At 42.0% G+C, this 18,602-nt stretch overlaps 1 protein-coding gene across 1 annotated transcript; it reads left to right on the forward strand.

Annotated features, from left to right (window-relative positions):
• Positions 1-13,359: 13,359 nt before the first annotated feature.
• LOC121838154 (cuticle protein 10.9) lies at positions 13,360-14,553 on the forward strand (the record flags this gene model as incomplete). The annotated part of the gene is made up of 2 exons (XM_042294235.1): positions 13,360-13,509; positions 14,194-14,553. Coding segments are annotated over 2 exons (510 nt in total), but the record flags the coding sequence as incomplete, so codon positions are not given.
• Positions 14,554-18,602: the final 4,049 nt, after the last annotated feature.

The raw sequence follows: 18,602 nt of genomic DNA on the forward strand, positions 1-18,602 counted from the left end.
TTTAAGGCCGGCTCCAGATAGGAACGGCAGAAGGAAAAGGACTGAAGTTCAGCACGACTGTAGTTGGCTCATTGGCCGCATTAAGACATTTATTATGAAAAAATGGCTTGGTGTATCTTTCTAAACTTTGAGACCACCACTTTGTTGTCTTATCGCCAATAATCGTTTACGGTACGCTTGGAGGCAAGGGTTACACATAACACTTGTTACACTTAACAATTTCGAGCGGCTCAAGCAATGCATTGTCCAACATGCCTGTTTCATAAGTACGATAATAAAGCTTAAATAACTTAGAGGTTACGAGCCTCGTCCAATTTACTGACATCACATTAAATGTGTTTTGTTCCATTATATGAGCGAAAGGGCGGAAGACCAAATTGTTAGCTCATATCATGACATTGTATTCAGGCCATGTTTACTTTCTCTCTTCTTCCTTGCACCCCACGCTGACATGATGTTCTCAAACTAGAAAGCTGATTATTATTTAATGTGATCCTAAGTAATTGACTTTTTTAAATTGCTTGAACACATTTGCGTGCCTATCCTTCTTTGCAGCAGACTGCTGCCACATTGCAGACATGCTTCTCGATATGTCGCCCCAGCGCCGCCTGCTTGCAAATGAAGTCCACACAATGCCTGGCGGGGATAGTTCCAAGTTTGAAAGGTAAAGAAGAAACGTTTTGCTGAGAATGGGCATGTTTCTTTAAAAAGTTAGGTAACTTAATTCTTCGCGCTTTCCACTGTTAAGCAGTTAAGCACAATCAGCGCCAGGTAGCAGTAGATTTGGATTTGTTTTATTTACCCTTATTGTAATACATAAGCGCCGCATTTAATTCAGCTTCAAGAGAAGCAAATTCCTTCTTTATTGAAACAACCCGTATGGTTTATTACTTTAAACGTACAAATCTTAACTGATTTAAACCTGCTGCTCCCTCGACTATTTATCTTTGCATTAACACTAGCTATAAATTAGAAAATTTTATTTGTATGTTTGCTATAATCAACGAAGTTAGTCGTCCCCAACATTAATGTATTAGATGCGTAAATTCATTTCATAATGAAGTGAGTGGTAGCCGACTGTATTAATGAGGCACATGAAGCCGCACTTAGACGCACATGACGCCAACGCTCTCACTCCAGAACCCAGGGATCCCTGGTTCAGACCCCATATCGTCCCGCTTTTATCTGGATTAGCATTATTTCGACGTGCGGTTGTGTATTGTAGCTCCTTGATACACGTTAAAGATTCCAGGTTAGTAGACGTGCTGAGCCGTCAAACATTTTCATCTCATAAACCACACGCTCATGGGTTAACTAACTGCAGCTGTCTGAACATTCACACAACACAATTATTTATACAATTACTTCATTATAAATGCAAGGTGTTTCCCGTAGCCAGACATTCTGAAATTCTTAAGACAATACCTTTACTCGAAGTCGGCTGCAGGGCTTGGTCATTAAAATAATTGATCTTCCACTTAACCTCCTACCGTCCTTCTCAAGTGACGTAACATAACGTCGGCCCTGACCGTTGGCTTATGTTTAAGTGAACCCCGCTTTAACAGCTTATGAGAAAATAATCAATATCTGTGATCCTGTATTAGGATCAAAAGCAACTCTAGAAAGAACAATAGAAAAAAAGTAAGCTACCGGAACCTTGTGTATTCAGCTGCAAGGTTAATGTCCGCCAGGAGGTCATCTAACTAGTGCCCTCGGCACGATGCACGCAGCCGTTGTCTTCATTAGCCTTTGTCAAATTACAAGGGGGCTTCTCACCAGGCGTAACCTTTAACCTCCAGCCTTCCGAGTCATTAGGCAAGGCTCGTCAAGTCAAGTGAGTGAGAGACTGACTTGTTAGCACTTCCCACAATCAGACAATATTTTAAGGGAGGTTATAATCATTCACAGCCTAGGAAAGGCAGGGTGTTGCGTGTCCCAAAAATCTTATTACGCAGCCAATGACATTCCCACATTAGACAATAAAAACACCAAATAACCAAGCACAAAGCAAAAAGCATGAAGATCATAAGCCATGCCTACGGTGCCTCAAATGCATCCGGGCACCATTGCCATGCCCTGAATTTCTTAAGTTATCAGTGATTAGATCCCATATCAGGGAGACTCATAATTGTTGTGGCAAACAGACCAATAACGTGAACTTGTTGATTTGATAGAAATAAAACTGATCCCTCGGTTCTTAGAGTGCTCAATTATCAAAAGGTCGATTTACTTCGCTTTATTATTTTTTTTTTAGACATTGAATAAAGTATTTATATTGCGCCGTTTTTTGGGGAGCTTGCACATGATTCTTTTCCTATAGCACGTTCGAGTATTCACTTCCATGTGTGATGCTCGGGAATTTAATCGCTGCGATATATGGAATTGCAAGGATTGATAATCCAGGGTAAAACACTGCGATTGAGGACGGATTTCAGAGCTTGGTCATTCATGCGCAAAAAACCATTCTGATCCAGAAATGCGTTATATGCTGAGACGCCATGTATTGGAATAGGCTACTCAATCGGCATTTGTTTGGGCAGCCTCTCTATAGAAATTCCGAATCTAAAAAATGTAACGCATGCGCATGTGCGCGAGAGCGATATATAGATAAATTACAAGGATAGATGAAATTCAAGAATTCCCGCTAGGAGAAGTGAACCTAGGACCCCAGGATATTGAATCAGGTTCACTGATGGTGCCGAGGTCTGCGTGTGTGTGTGTGTGCGTGTAGTGTCGGGGGGGGAGGGGGGCTTCTCGTGAAGCGATGGTTATTATCCGTGCGGTTCCCCTGACATTACTGCTCGTATCCGCAGGTCGTGAGGTGAGAAGCTCACTGGACGTGCTGAAGTCTTCAGGATGCATGCTTCGCAGGAGGAACGGTCAAACTATTGGGGACATAAATGAACAGAATTGCAGATGTGCTGAGTATGAAAAATTTTGTCGAACGCAAACGTACGACCATTTGATGCTTAGTAACCCGCTATAAAAGTCCATCGTAATTTAATGACCGAAATCTAGCCTTCCTAGGAGACAAACAATATGATTGGATTGCGACGCAGAGTGCAGCGAAGCGACGCGGAAACACGGGCCCATTTTTGGAATATCTAGCTCGACCGCCGCTGACCCACTGACTACGTTCAACGCCAACAAGGAATGTAGTACTTGAATACGTCTCGTTCCTACCGCCGCACTTCGTTTTTCGCTTTGCTGTCAGGCTGTCAAGCCGAATTTACAAGGAGAGCAAGGACGCCAACAGCCTACTTAGCGAGCCATCCTCCTTAAGTCCCTTGTCTCCGCACTTCGTCTTATTCGTCTAATGCGGGCTAACTACTCCCACACGTTGTGTCACGCGGCTAGAATTAAAATGTCATGCAGAACGCCACAAGGACACTCCGCCCGCGCGGGTACGCCCTTTTCCCACGGCTTAGCGAGAGAGTGCAGTCCAGACAGCCTGCTTTTAAGATCACACGAGGGAGTATCCCCTTCTAACGACGCGTGAGACCTGCACACAAAAGGCAAAAGAAACGCCGCAACGCCGATGCGGCCAAAACATCCAGCGCGAAACGCAGAGGTATACGCCCGCTGCATGCTAAGCCATCGTTCAGCCACACATCGGCACAAAGCTAGACTCGCCGGAAAGACCTGTAATGAGCCTCGACTTAGGTAGCATTGAAGTGTATCAACGAGCGAAGGTAAAGTACTATAGCGTGTAACGTATGTCCGGCAAACAATGGTACCTGATCGCCGACGTATATTGTTATCTGAAAGTGCGTCCGTGATGAGGTGTAAAGGACAGGTCTGTCGCACCATGCGCGCGATAGTTCGTTATATCTGATCATTCGAGAGTGAAAATTGTGTCCCAGTGCTTGGGGTGTGCGGGCTATCGGTTTCTGGCATCATGATTTCTCGTCTATTTTAAAGACCCGATCAAACAAGATCTGCATGCCAAAAACGTTGTCTTGGGCGTGTTCCCTTTTCATAGACTGTTTATGTTTACAAGTGAAGGCCGAAAGTGTGTCGCCTTTTTATATACTAACGCTAAGCCCATACGAAATACCTCGCATCTGTCTGTGTTCAGCTATGAAATGGTGCATTGTGAAGGATTTAAACAAAAATTAAGGGTGAATTGCGGTCGTTTATTATGAAACCCCCAGGCTTCAGCTAAGTTTGAAGTGAGGCGCCAAAACAACGAGGACACAAGGAGAGAAGCAGAGAGGGCAAGGCGCCTCGTCCTGTCTGCTTCTCTCCTTGTGTCCTCGTTGTTTTGGCGCCTCACTTCAAGCATGTACAATCAACTAGCCCAACTCGCCGTACTAATTCAGCTAAGTGTTCCTTTTTTCTTATTTTTTTTGCTGGGCTCCACAGTATATAATTAATTTTAAGTGCAAAAATCAAATGGGCCATGTCCTTTTTTACCAGAGACAAAGCCAGGGCTTTAATTAAATTTAGTAATTCTGTTATTATAGTACCGCATGTGAAACGATTGATAACTTCAATACAGGAAAATGTATTATTGTTGAAACAGACTCCAAGGATGTCTGTATAATTTGACGGCTTAAAGGTAGATACCGAGGCTTATGGTGAATTTTAAACAAGTTATGCAACGTACTAATCGTAAAACAGACATATAAACCTCGCAGGACATAAGCACGAGGGAAACATACAGACATTAGACTGGCATATGAAATTAAAATAGTTTAGAAGAAAAAATGTATAGCGGGGGTTGGAAAAATATGAAGAATTTACCGAAACGTTGAAGAGCAAGGAATAAGAGACAAAAATTTTTACAATAGGGTTGCTATCATAAGAAGATAAATAGTAACAGTGTTCTCTGGAGTCATTGAGCTCTGGCCATCTTTTCGCCATAAATCTTGAACCTTGTCACATCTCTTTTCTTTTCTTTATATATATATACAGGGTGTCACAAAAGAAAATTTACAGGGTTTTTATTTCCGCAAAAATAAACTAGGCACCGCCGAACGTTCATTCTCCGCCCAAAGGTAGCGATGGAGGTCACAACCAGATGCCAAAGTTTCAGCCCGATCCGAGAACTTAATCAAAAGTTATAAGTGATTTTCTGAAATTTTCTATTGGGAAAATGGCAGCCGACGAAGCTTTCGAATACATGGGGCTCTACGACACCAGACACCGAAAACGGGCGAAGATGGGCTTCATTTTTTTCATTGAAATTTTCAGAAAATCACTTATAACTTTTGATTAAGTTATCGGATCGGGCTGAAACTTTGGCATCTGGTTGTGACCTGTAGCGCTACCCTTTGGCGGAGAATGAGCGTTTGGCGATGCCTAGTTTATTTTTGCGGAAATAAAAACCCTGTAAATTTTCTTTTGTGACACCCTGTATATATGTATATATATATATATATATATATATATATATATATATATATATATATATATATATATATATATATATGTGTGTGTGTGATTGGCTGCGAAACGCAAAAATAAACTCGTCAGGCCGAAAATTCATAAACCTATATATAGGTCCATGAAGTCTGACCCTGACGTCGCCCGAAGATTACTCTCATCTCGACATTCACAACACTTATTTGGGTGGTCATTACTAAAAAAGTAAGTCGAATAAAAAAGCAAATATGATCTGTACGGCATGGTTCAAAATAAAGCTGGCAACCCTAGTAGACAACAAAACTTCCTGAAAGAGGTTTGGTCGCTCACTTCATCCGCGCTGACATAACGACGATTAAGATTCGCGAGCTCAGTAGACTACAGCCGGTGACAGCTTGAGAGAAGTGAAGTATAGATTACTAACTTACTATGCATGCGTTTTTCGCTTGGTGATTAGTTTTTTCGTCGCGCTTATCTGCAAATGCCGCGATCCCATCGGTTTCAGTCTGATAATAGGATGATCGAGACAGTATTGCCACGCCCTACGTTTCTTAAGGAGAGACACTACCTTAGCATCTACTTTTTACGTCACTTTTTTAACAAATGTTTTTAGTGGTATTCGGATATCCCGATGATTCTTGTTAAAAAGTTTCACACTTGTTACTAAAGTTTTTTTTTCAGAAATACATTTTTTCTAACATGCCGGCACAATCTAAAGTGCAGCTATCTGAACGTTCAAGCACGTTTATCTCAGTTTCACTTTTTGGCATGAAATCTCGTTTCCGGAAAACTATCAATCGATATTTCACTGATGTGTATCCAATCTTTGAAGATTCTGTACTGAACGTTTGTAGGGAACGCGGTTACTTTTTGACATTTTCATGGTCTTTTGTTATGAAAAGTTGCAGTATCTTCAGCCTAGTGCACGCAAAAAAAAAACATATTTTTTACATTTTTGTTTTCATATCAAGTATTGTGCAATGTTTGGACTGTTTCTTATAGCCGCGCGACACGGGTCGTATACAGTATTTTACCAAAAGAACGGGCCACTATCATTATTTTCTCTAAACGAAAGTTTTCCTCGGGGGCGCAGTGTTTATTTTATTTTATGCACCTTTACATAACTCTTTGAAATATAAACTTATGAACTTAAAACTTGGCATGACATCCTTTATCCTAGCTATAAATTAAGTCTGTATGATAGCAATAAGTTTTTATTTTCAGTGCTCAAAAACAAGTTCTCCAGTCTTCCCTCTGGTACGTGCACTATATAATTAAAAAAAAAAAACTTGTTGGCATGACGTAATCTCAAAATAATGCAACACCTTACGAGTAAATTACAAGGCTATTCAAGATGGCGATACATTAAACTAGATGTACAGAAAACGAGGTGAAGAGGAACGATGTTGTTATATAATGTCGGAATTCAAGTAATCACTGAAGTACAGCACGGTGAACGAATAGCAAAGCATACAGGATATCTGGTATGACCAAAGTTAACATGAAAATTTACTTTTCTAAGCAATGGCGGCGAGTTAATGACACATTTTACAACCTTATGTAAAATACAAAATCATCAATAGCTTTTCTGTTAGACAAAAATGTCAGCGAAAATAATCTCTGTATAAATTCATGATCATAATAAAAGCGCCTTTCCAAATATCTATCATAAAGAGTACGAATCAGTTTTTCTGAACATGCTCGATAATTGTGGCCTGTGCTTTAGATATTGAGTTTGGTATTACTGAAGTTAATTCCAATTATATGAATATGCCCAGCAAATTTCACATAAATAAGACTCATGGTTAAAAAGTTTGCTTTTCTGAGTAGTGTCTACCTTTAAGGCTGTGACTTAGCGCGGATCCCAAGTTAGTTTTGATTGGGGGACACTCTGGTCCTAAGATTTATTGTATTTATTGGATTAGCTGCGTTAATATGACATTACGCATGTACTAATTTTTGAACTCAATGTGTTGCGGTGTTCATGTCTCGCTGGTCGGCCTTCCAATGTAGAGCATCGATTTTTCGTTAGCTTCTGTTAAAGTACCTGCTTCACGCTCTGCCCTCCGACGTTTCAGCGCTGCGTTTTGTGGCCAATAAACTGTGACTAACGTCAAAATCATGTTCACGGAAGCGCTACAGCTTGGGCAATCTTATACTCCATGCGAACATATCTTTCAGGTATTTCGTAATAAACCGTTTTTATATGTTTTATAGGTGCGACGTCAGATGATGTCCTTTTCAAGATGCCACGCACGCCACCAAAAATTAAAAATGCAACCACAACTCTATGAGCATAAGCTGGACGAGTACCGCCCCTCCCGCTTTACCTTACCCCGCCGGTGCAACAACCGAGTGCCGGCGTTACGTCGTCATAAATCGTCGAGACAAGCCACGGGCCAAGCCAAACCCTTCAACGAAAAATTAGTTTTGCACGACACGCCGTATTAAAGGAGGGGCCCCGCGACTCGGCGACCTCCGAACTCGAGCGTTCAAGCACGCACACAGATGCGAGTAGCATGTGCACGTGCTTATTGCGTTCACTTCACCGGCGATTTCGGACGTCGGGGCGTTCGTGCGAAGAAAAGAGAAGGGCCCTGGCCGTTCGTCCGTCAGCGATGAGAGAGAAAGTGCGTGCGGAACGGCTCTGCCCTCCGACGTGTCAGCCAGGGCGAGCGTTGCCCAGTCTCGTCCTGTATGTTTGTGTTTGGAACCTCTCCGGCAGAGTCCGAAAAGCACAAAGCAAGCAGGTGAGAGAGTTCAACGACAGAGAGTGAGAACGTCGTGCGAGGAGGGAACCCGTAGCTTTCGCACGCTGGAACAGAGACTCGACGACGATGAGTGTGCCGCCGGTCTGAACAAAAAGGTGCAAGGAGAACAGAAGAAGCGAAGAAGAAGAAACTGTTTCCACCCGCGCGGGGGGAAGGAAGTAGGGCACGGTCCCCGTGGACCATACGTTATAAAATGCGAGAGCGATCAGTAGCGCCCGTCACAACAACAGCTTTCACTGCTTCCTGTGGACCGGCGATTTTCGTTGCAAGCAGCTCGACACCTCGGAGCCCACCTCTGTGACTTACGAGAAACAAAACCACCGCCGTCTGCGATTGTCTCTGCGATTCCTGTGACATCTCTCTCGCACTGTTCGATCTTCGCAGCGCCATGATCGCTAAGGTGAGATACCATTAGTAGTTACTCAGAGATTAAGAAAGACGGGACGAGGCCAGACCCGAGAATCTTACTATCGCTCCGGATCTAATAAAGTTGTGGCATTAGTAGAGAGGAACTCCCAAGTACAAATCAGGAAACACGAGGGTCAAGATAATAAGTCACGCCTGCGTTTCTTAAGTTGTCAATCACTATAATATTGTTATTACGCGAAGGTCCAGCTAGGAAGTGATCTTTTGCTTCCGAATTAGTTCCATGAATTTAGCTGTTTGATTGATATTGGTCGCCATACCACTAACCGACCCATTTCTGTAATATTTTGAGCCTTTTTGGGATACAAAGCAAAACGACTAATGACGGTGTCATGAGCTGTTTCGCGCTAGGAGCCAAAGTTCCGAGCTAGAAAACACGAAGCATAAATAACCCGTCGGACAAGTTGAACAGTCCAAAATACTAACGGTTCTTCTCGTTCCCACAAATAAGAAACAAAACATATTATATAAGTAATAACTTTGTGCGGTCGCGTTTGTTACAAATTAAACAATTCCAATTGCAACCTCGAATTGAGGGAACAGTTAAAACGTTCATTCAAAAATAGTTTTTTTTTTCCCACCATCTACGTTAACGCTAACAGACGTGCCTTACCACTATCTCTGGTAGACTTAGCTTCGCTACGTATTATGTTGAATAAAAAATGCCACCTTAATTTAATACAATGTAAATAATTTCATCATTGCTTCATATATAGGATGCTCGATATATAGACAGAAAATGCCTAAAAACAAAATACGACGAATGACTGTCATTTTCAGATACGTATACCAATTTTAAGATCAGATGTGTATAAAAAATTACAAGATTTGAGTCTACTTAAGTAGGTAGGTAACTCATATTTAGGCAGTGCGTTACACACTGCATAATATGAGTTCTAAATTGCTGCGTGTCTGTGTAATTTTGAACTAGCCCAAAATGCTGTCATTCCAGGATGTTACACCGAGCCGATTTTTTTCTTTTTTACCCGGAGAACCGTTCGCTCTAACAACAGGAAGACTAGAAGCTATTTGTAGGGAACAAATTATGTGATGATTGTTGAAATATTAAAATAAAAACTACCATTCATTAGAAAGAGTTATACAAACCTTTTCTTGACTGAGGATGAGGTTAGTCCGGTGCTTACAAGACTACCAACTGTTATTTATATTCTATCTACTTTATTGCGCTTCAAATGCGACAAATTGTAACGCATAAATTGCATCAGTTGCAATCATATGATTAATTTTAGTCAGTGCGTGGAACTATATTTTTATGAGTGAACCCTGCTCTTGACTGATTATAGAGCATAAATTTAATGGCTTGAATTCAGCGCTTGTAAGCAACTTATATTTGCGACACACAACCTACAATATTTTTTTATAGTTTACCGTAAAAAAGTATTAGAAAGTTTTAGGGAACCGTTTTGGCGAATCCGATACGGTACGATGGTGCCTCCGGTACCAACTGCGCATGCGCTAGCACAGAAGACTCGTATATGCGCAGACCGTACCTGAGGGCCTATTGTAGCGTTTCGGATGTGCAAACACGGTTCCCTAAAACTCCCCAATAAGGGCCAGAGCACTGTACATACTTAAAATTCGGTAAACTAATTTTTCTCCGACAACGCTTATTCAGCTCTTTTCTACAAAATGTAGGTCACTTTTAAGAGTGACCGATAGCTTAAAAGAGTGCTATATAATCGGACCATCCATATCGTCGGAGCATCACATACTAAGAGTAATCAGAATTCAATAACAAAGCGTCTAGTGCTCTAAAAATCATTTAGATCCTGATGTTCTTAGCTGTTTGTGGGGAAAAATATATTTGCGGTGGTGTACCGTGAGCACCTGAAACCACATGATCAGTGGTTATTTGTTCCGGACAATATATGTTTAGCTGCGTTATACCCTAGTTTTTTCTTCGTTGATCTGTGTGATCGGCTCTGCGCAATCTCTATAAAAGTAGGTGCGGGTGAACTCGAGTGTTTGCAGACCTGTCAGCAACTTTGCGAATTTTCTTTGCAAATTATCTCAATCATAGGTTAAGTCCTTACCGCCACCTAAACTTCTTTTCAGTAACCTAGGTTTAAAGCCGTATCCCCCGAAGCTTGCACCAGGGTGTGAAAGTGTATTTATAGACTTATAAAATAATGATCTTGAATCGAAACCTGCACTTCGTCGTGCAGAATAAGTACCTGAGAATGCGGCAACAGAAAAAGCATCTTATTGGAGAGAATATAGACGGACCCATGAAACACGCATCTTCTAGACTGCCGGGACTAGAAGGTTTGAGAACACCGATCTTATTAAGATCTTAGAACACAGGGCGGAGGTCCTTCAGGATAACTTCCGGTTTTCTTTCTTCTTGAGAATCGCAGCACGTAGGTGCATGGGTTGCCAAGTAGCCTCGCAATTAGCTCTGGAAGAACAATCTAGTTGGAGTCATTGGTTCTCAGCTCCGTCACGCATATCAACCACACTTCCCAGTCGGACTGCAGCACAAGCTACGCCCTAAAGTTCAGGAGCGAAATATGAGGCATGTTGTAGATACGGGATATGCTCACATCTGCTGATCAGTAGAACAAAATAGATTTCGTTCAGTTCTAGCTGGCACTGGACTGAAAGCTTCCAGCTTGGAAAATAAATAAGCTTTAAAATTTAAGTAACACTAATTGTTTTTTCTATAATCCAATTTTGGGAACACAGGTAGTTACAAGACGCAAAAACGGATTTTCCGTTGGTCCAGCCAATACATGGAGCTCCTACTTTTATTTTCAGCCTAGTTGGAGAATATCGAGAATCGACGTTGTAAAAAAGAAAATTGCAATCAAAGTAGTTTTGTTGCATGCTATTTAGAATTGCATAAAGCTTAATTTGATGCTTCCCAAGTGATGCTCAAATCACGCGCGGTCTGCCAGGCCTTTGTGCAGTTTTATACACCTATAAACTTTGAAAAAGTACCTCTCGAAGAAAGTTAATATAGCTAAGCAATCGCCTCTGAACGCATTTTGTTATAAAGGATTTCAATAACATTTCACTGTAGTTAAATAAAAGAAACTCAAAGCACATTAATAATGTACCTCGGAAACTTTGAGACGTGAAATTATTTAGCAGCTCACTCAATTACCGTATCTTTTCGAATAATAGCCGCACTTTGAACAAGGCCCTTGCGTCTATTTTTCTGTAGAACACACATAAGCCAAATCATCGCGTTCTGCATTAAAAAAAAAAAAAAAACGAAGCAAGATAACAAGGCTGAGGACACAATTTTCCGAAAAATTGCTACCCTTGCAGATAGAATTTTCACACAGTACATACAATTCCTCTTACAATCGAAAGCCAAGCTTTTTGCTATAATTTTCAACAATGAGACAAACAGTAAAAGTAATACGTAATTCGTTGCTTACATGTTTTCGCATATACCTGTACGTCAGAATATGTCTAGCTTATTAAATTCAAAGTGTTTTAAAGGGGGCGGGGTGCAATGATTTCTGGACTTCGGTCAAACATTTGTGGAAGTTGCCCTTTGACCCTTCTAAAGTAAAAAACAGAAAACAGATTTCGCCTGCGTGTCCTTGTTGTTGCGTAGAAAAAGATAAATATTGGCATTTTTGGCACCCCTCAACTCACTTCCAGTCTTCAGGGTCACACCTGGTCCCCCTCCTAGTGATGTAATTCGGGGTGCCGTGTAGCCTCCCGTGTAGTCTCTCGGAGGACACTTCCTCTACATCTCTCCGCTTACATTAGCGGGCGTTATGCTGCAGCTTAGAGCCGACCGAGGGCACGCAATCTTTTCGCCTTAGTCCCTTTGGCTGCGGGTCGGGGAAAAAGCTCGACTTTTGCTTTGCGATTATGCAGCGGAATTGCGACATTTTTTTATGAAGATGTTTTCTCTATCCTCCGAGACACAATAAACAACGTAAAAATTACGAGATTCAAATTCTTTTAATCTTAAAATTGTTGCACCCCCCTTTAATAATACCAATGCATGTCAATCAATCTTCATTGGACTCAATGCGAGGTTGTTTTGCAGTTTATCGAGATGAAAGATCTCAGGCTCACATGGACTACAATATTTTATAAAAAGGCTCTATGGACCTTGCCACTGTGAGTAAACGCAAAAGGGTGGGGCCATTTAAAAGATTAAAAGTGTGCTGTCTATTTTTTATTGATATTTCGACATATTTATAACCAATGTCAGAATATATATTTATTTCACTTTTCGGAGTAAACATATAATAAACGCAGCACAATTCCTCTTACATTCGAAAGCAAATTTTCTTGTTACAGTTTCTAACAATGAGACAAACCACAAACGTAATAGGTAATTCGTTGGCGACATGTTTTCACACATGTCGCCAACGAATATGTTCAGAATATATTCTGGCTTATTAAATGCAACGTATTTTAGTAATAAAAATGCATGTCAATCCTCCGTGCACTCAATGCGAGGTTGTTTAAACTCCGTTAACCTGAGTGATCTCAGGCTCACATGAACTCGCTTTTTTGGGGGGACATTATTCAGTCAATGCACGTGCGGAACACAAACAGAAACTCGTTTACCTGCGTGATTACCTACACCCTTCCCTCTTCTGTGTTGCACTGTAGAATCATTGGTAATTTAACTGTGTAAACACCTTATCCCCTACTGTTGGGCGACCACTTTGACTAGCAATATCCTCTAATTTGCTATGAACACAATTAATTATTTACCTTATCTTAAATATTCACTTAGAATTTATTAAGTCCGTGTGGACCACCCATTAGAGAATGACATTTATGTTGTACATTTCTGTTTAAGGTAATCGTCATCTTCATGGTGGCCGCCTCGGCCTACGCTGGGGGCCGCTTCGGCTTCCACCACGGAGGCTTCGGCGGTGGACACGTCTTCGCCGCTGCGGCAGCTCCAGTCGTCTCCAAGGCCTTTTTGGCAGACGCAGCCTACGTGAGCGTGGAATTTATATAGTAGAGTGATCCAGAAACATTGACCCTCTTGACTTTACGGTAGTCTGAAAACTGACAGGCAATTTTAATGGCAACAGAAACACAACCCAGCGTATTAACCGTGAAATCCTAGCTGGCTTGAGCCCATTTTTCTGCAGGCTTTCAATGCACGCAAACACAGCAGGAAGTTCTAGCCATCCGTTGCAGAGTCGAGTACCAGAAAGCTGGGGACCCAAGACGCGTCGGAGACAAGATTGTCTCGAAAAGAATAAGATCGGTCTCCAGCGAAGAAAACAACAACAAAACAAACAACTAATGAACAAAGATAGATCATGAACCTTTTGAATTTCGCACTCTTGGGACTGTAAATCAGTGTGTAAAACTATCTGTTATGAACTAATCTTATTGCTCGTAAAGTGTCTTAATAACCTCAGAGGACGACCAACTTTCTGATATGAACCAAGGTATACCTCTTACAGACTGGGACATAACTTGCCCTCATAGCTAGACATTTCAAGTGCTCAAATAAAAAAAAATAACTACAAGCAGGTTGCCTTTAAGAGATTGATGTCGACTCACGGTTGCGCCAAATGAAACTTGTATTTCTTTCAGTGTTCGAAAATGTACTTGCAATCCAGACAAACACAATCTTTTGAACATTTCGCGCATTCCTATCTTTCCGCAGCCGCCACAGCCGTACAGCTTTGGCTATGACACCGTGGACGAATACGGCAACAAGCAATTCCGCAACGAGCAGAGCGATTCCAACAACGTCAAGACCGGTTCCTATGGTTACACGGACGCGCACGGGCTCTACCGTCGCGTCAACTACGTCGCTGACGCGCACGGCTACCGGGCCACTGTGAGCACCAACGAACCAGGCACCAAGGCCGGAGCCAGTGCCGACGCCGTGTTCGATGCAAATCCCGTGGTCAGCGGGCCGGTCGTGAAGGCTGCCGCCGCCTACGTGGCGCCCACGTACGCCAAGCTCCACGTTCCCGCTTACGCTTTCGGCCACCACCATGGCTACGGCCACCGCTACTGAGAATTTCGATCTTGCACACTGATCGATGTATATCATCGTGCTTGTCCGGTCCTTCGTGCTTCAAGTCCATTGAAAGAACGGTACTGTGCAGCGAGAAAGCCCTGTAGAAACTACGCTTTATCTTAGACAAAAAGGCCGAGAATCGCCCTGTAGACACTGACAGAATAAGAAATGCAGTGTGCGACTTGCAGTGTGTGACGTGATTTTACTTTGGCCTTTTTGTCGCCTAACGCCGCAATCTCATTTAATGCAAAGCGATAACATGCTCGAGGGCCAATCAGGTCGTTCGTGTTTAAAGCCGACTGTGACCATAGAGTGTTTTGTAAAAAAAGCCAGTACATCGAGGGGGATATTATTTGTCTGACGGATAGAACGGACACCCAACGATAATGATCATACGTTCTTCCACTACCTGTGCTTAGTGGCAAGTTGATCACTTATTAACAACAATTTAAAATTGTTGTTATTAAGTATTTCTAACCAATATTTATTAATTTGTTATTCAAGATGCGTGTTTTCGCACCTGATAGCCACGGCAATGAAACATTTTGTTTCATGCTTCCATTAAAGTGTTATTTTACTCTACCTAAACGAGTCGTATGTGTAAGTTTCACAAAAACCTCGAAGGAAACTATATGGAAACAGCTTTTGGAATGCTCAATCTTTGAAAAGGAGTGATGTGGGGGTACTAGTGAACGATTAAGTTTGTTACATCGACCAAAATCAATATTGACTGAAATATAAGCAAAACAGTTAATTCTTCCAAATGCCCCGCTATGTTGTTTCTTAAAGCGAACATTTTGTTCCTTCTGCACTGTGAGTGAGAAAGACAAGTTTGTAACATTGACGTCGTCGGATGTTGTTTGTGGCACGTGTGTGGTCAGTGGGTAAGAGAAAGCAGATGGAACTGTGTTGTAATTAATTTCTTTACTGGAGGTGTCTATTTTCTTGAAGTTTTGTGGTTACTACTCTTTGCACGCTGCTCTTGTTTCTATTAAAGAGGATGGTCCTCTTGTTAAAGAGATGTGATCTGTTGTGCGTGTAAACAGTTTGTTTTGTTTCATCTGATTATTGTTTCCTTTTAGTGTAGTTACAGTTTATGTTTTTAATGACTCTTCTATCTAAATATAGTATAGTGAATATTAAATCATCGTCAGGAGAGCGTATGTACACTCAGTTTTACTGTGACGATTTTGTTAAAAATATTTCTAGTTCCACAATACAACAATCTGAATGTCCAAACACCTTGGCACACACTTCTAGTAGATATTTTCTGGTTTTAAGATTGCAAATTTGCTGAAAAGGACATTCAATTTCAAGCTACATTTTTCCTTGCACGGCTCTAAAATTCTTCGGCAACTACAAACACATGCACGACTTCTGCGCCATGGCGACTGTTTTTTATTGTTTCATAAATGCCCCTAAAAACGTTTTCTTTTTGCACTCTGTGTGTTAGTGACTGGTGTCGAAGTTTTCCAGTCTCAATAATTGTAAATATTTTCTAAAAAGCATTTCGTTTACGAAATTCAAATTGAAAAAAAAAGGAATTCAATTATACTGCACGCCTTTCCCTGCGCAAATCCAATCATGCGCTCTATTCTCTGTTCTCAGATGTCTAAATACTTTTGAACAAATTGTAAAATCTATTTATCTTATAATGCCTATTTGTCTCAACGCCATACTTTAAATATTTTTCACTCCCCCATTATGTGTGTGTTATACTTAACTGAACTACTCTCAATACAAACTTCACAAGCGTCCAGTATATTTTCACAAAGCCACTGAATAGAATGTTTCGTTTTCTTGACTGTGTTTTTTCCTTGTGTGTTTCTTTTTTGTGCTCATTGTTTCCTAGTCCTTGGTCCCTGTTCCTCTTTTAGTGCACACCAAAGCGTGTTTATTTTAATGTTGGTTGTTAGTTATTCATGTTTAGTATTGTTTTAAATGTCACCCATGCTCGCCTCTCTTACATGACATGTAATATGCCTGCTTGTTTTAATAAAATATTTAAGCTATTTTTTTTTTGTGATAGATCGCATTCCCTCTTCGTATACGCAGGGTGTGCAGAGGTAAACAAAAGCACAAAACAAAATGGCCGAACTACCGGGGGGAGTATTTTACTACCGGTTGGTTTGTTTTGGAGGGCCCTCAGTAAGTAGAGCATACTTTCAAAATCTCATCGCTGAGGACTAACTAAGGTACCTCCAGAAATTTACTCATAAGGGATCGACATCTCTTCCTATTCACTGAAAAGAAACAGCACTTATTCCTCAAGAAAATGACAGATCTCCCGAAGGTATCGTGGCCGCTATTCAGGGCTACATATTCACCTAGCGTGGTTCATATACCCGGGAACGAAATAAAAACTAAAAACCCCTAAACGCGTTCAACTACTTCGTGAACGGTACGGCATCGGCGGTGGGCACCCACCTCCACCATTCGCCGAAGATAAGCGCCGAGCTTCCCAGCTGGAGTCACCGAGCCGGGTCTTGGTTTTAGCAGACAATCTTCCGAAAGCTTTTATTACGCGACAGATGTCTATAATGTACAATTTCCTAATGTTTTCACTTGCTTGCTGCCGTACTCGAGGTTTCTTTCGTAGAGCACCTTGCACATTGCGCTTATACGTGCCGTAATGGTCCACCGTTGTACGGAGATGGTCGGTCAAGGTTCCGCGGCGCCTGGGCCGCATTCTCGGGTTCGTCGCGGTGCTTCATTTGTCGCCAGCACGTCGAAATAGGCTAACATCATTTACTAATGCCCTTCGCCCTGCGATCACCCAGGCTCGGCGGAGTCCCTTGTGTCGAGATAGTTGAAATAACTTCACGTGTGGCATTTTGGTCGTGCCGGTACGCATCGGCAACTTACAATCACGATACTCGGGCATTTCTAGTGCGTAGCTCTCTCGGAATTGCTCGCCAATAAACCAAGAGTCGCGGCGCACCCACTTAAACTGGAGGTAAACATAGGAGAACCGGAAGTATTTCTCTCCCTCTGTAATGGCGGCCGGAAGTAGCCCGCCACCCTGTCAAGGCGTTGTGTTTTTTTTTTTTTTTTAATATTTCCATAACGGGCAACTAAAAAAGTAACAGGTTTTTTTAGAAAAACGTTACCAGTCATAGCAAAGGTTATCCCGCGCCGAATTCGGGTGGTCTTTTGCCGGCGCGACCATGCCCGCGGCGCAGGCAACCAGAAACGCGCCGGCTGACACCACGTGACCCTCGGCACCCAAATACAAAATGCCAGAAAATGGCGAATCGCTCCGTGTTTCCTCGCTTGGAGCGCTTGTTTTATTGTCACTACTTAACTACCGATTCGTGAGTGGCACAAGTTATACCCTTTCTATTACCACCTTGGAGCTAAAAAAAATATCAAATCGTGCTAGCACTCCTTTGTTCCATTGCTCCAAATGGTTGCTTTCCCTGCCGTTCTTCCTGTTTTGCGTTTGCTGAATCGTGGAATTTTATCAAAAGAAAAATTAATTTTAGAATGAGTGGCGCAAGTACCACGCGGATACCTATCAACGCTGAGGCGTATCCGATCCTTATGTATCTGAGCAACCAAACCAGAGGTGAGTATTGAAACTTCTTTATTCACTTTTGTGCAGCCTTTTCAAACCACAAAGCAACAACTGAATAATTGCAAGGATCGTGTTACTTTTAAAATTCAGTGCTTAAGTAGAGGTATAGCAAAGTACAGAGCAACATTGGTACAGCGCGTGCCTAACGAGAATGGCAACACGTTCGTTCTTTGCTTTGCAGCCTCAGCCGAGACGCGACCCGAGCAAGGTGCCTCGTGCCAGGCCAGCAGCTCGTCAGAAACGCAGGTAAGCAAGAAGTGGAGTAGTTGATGGATCCTAGATTCGCGGTCCACATGTTTCAGGGAGCTTAATTTCCACGTGTGCTTGTGCAAATCGTCTTGCTTGTTCTAGCACCATCAAGTTGTACGAAACTCCTGCGAATCCCGAATTGTGATAAGTGTTACGTAATTCGCGATCGTATTTTGACAAGTGACTTGAGACCCAGTGGCTCGTTTCGCCCGTCTAAAGA

Source organism: Ixodes scapularis, unplaced genomic scaffold (assembly GCF_016920785.2).
Source record: "Ixodes scapularis isolate PalLabHiFi unplaced genomic scaffold, ASM1692078v2 PGA_scaffold5__190_contigs__length_132052651, whole genome shotgun sequence".
NCBI lineage: Eukaryota > Metazoa > Arthropoda > Arachnida > Ixodida > Ixodidae > Ixodes > Ixodes scapularis.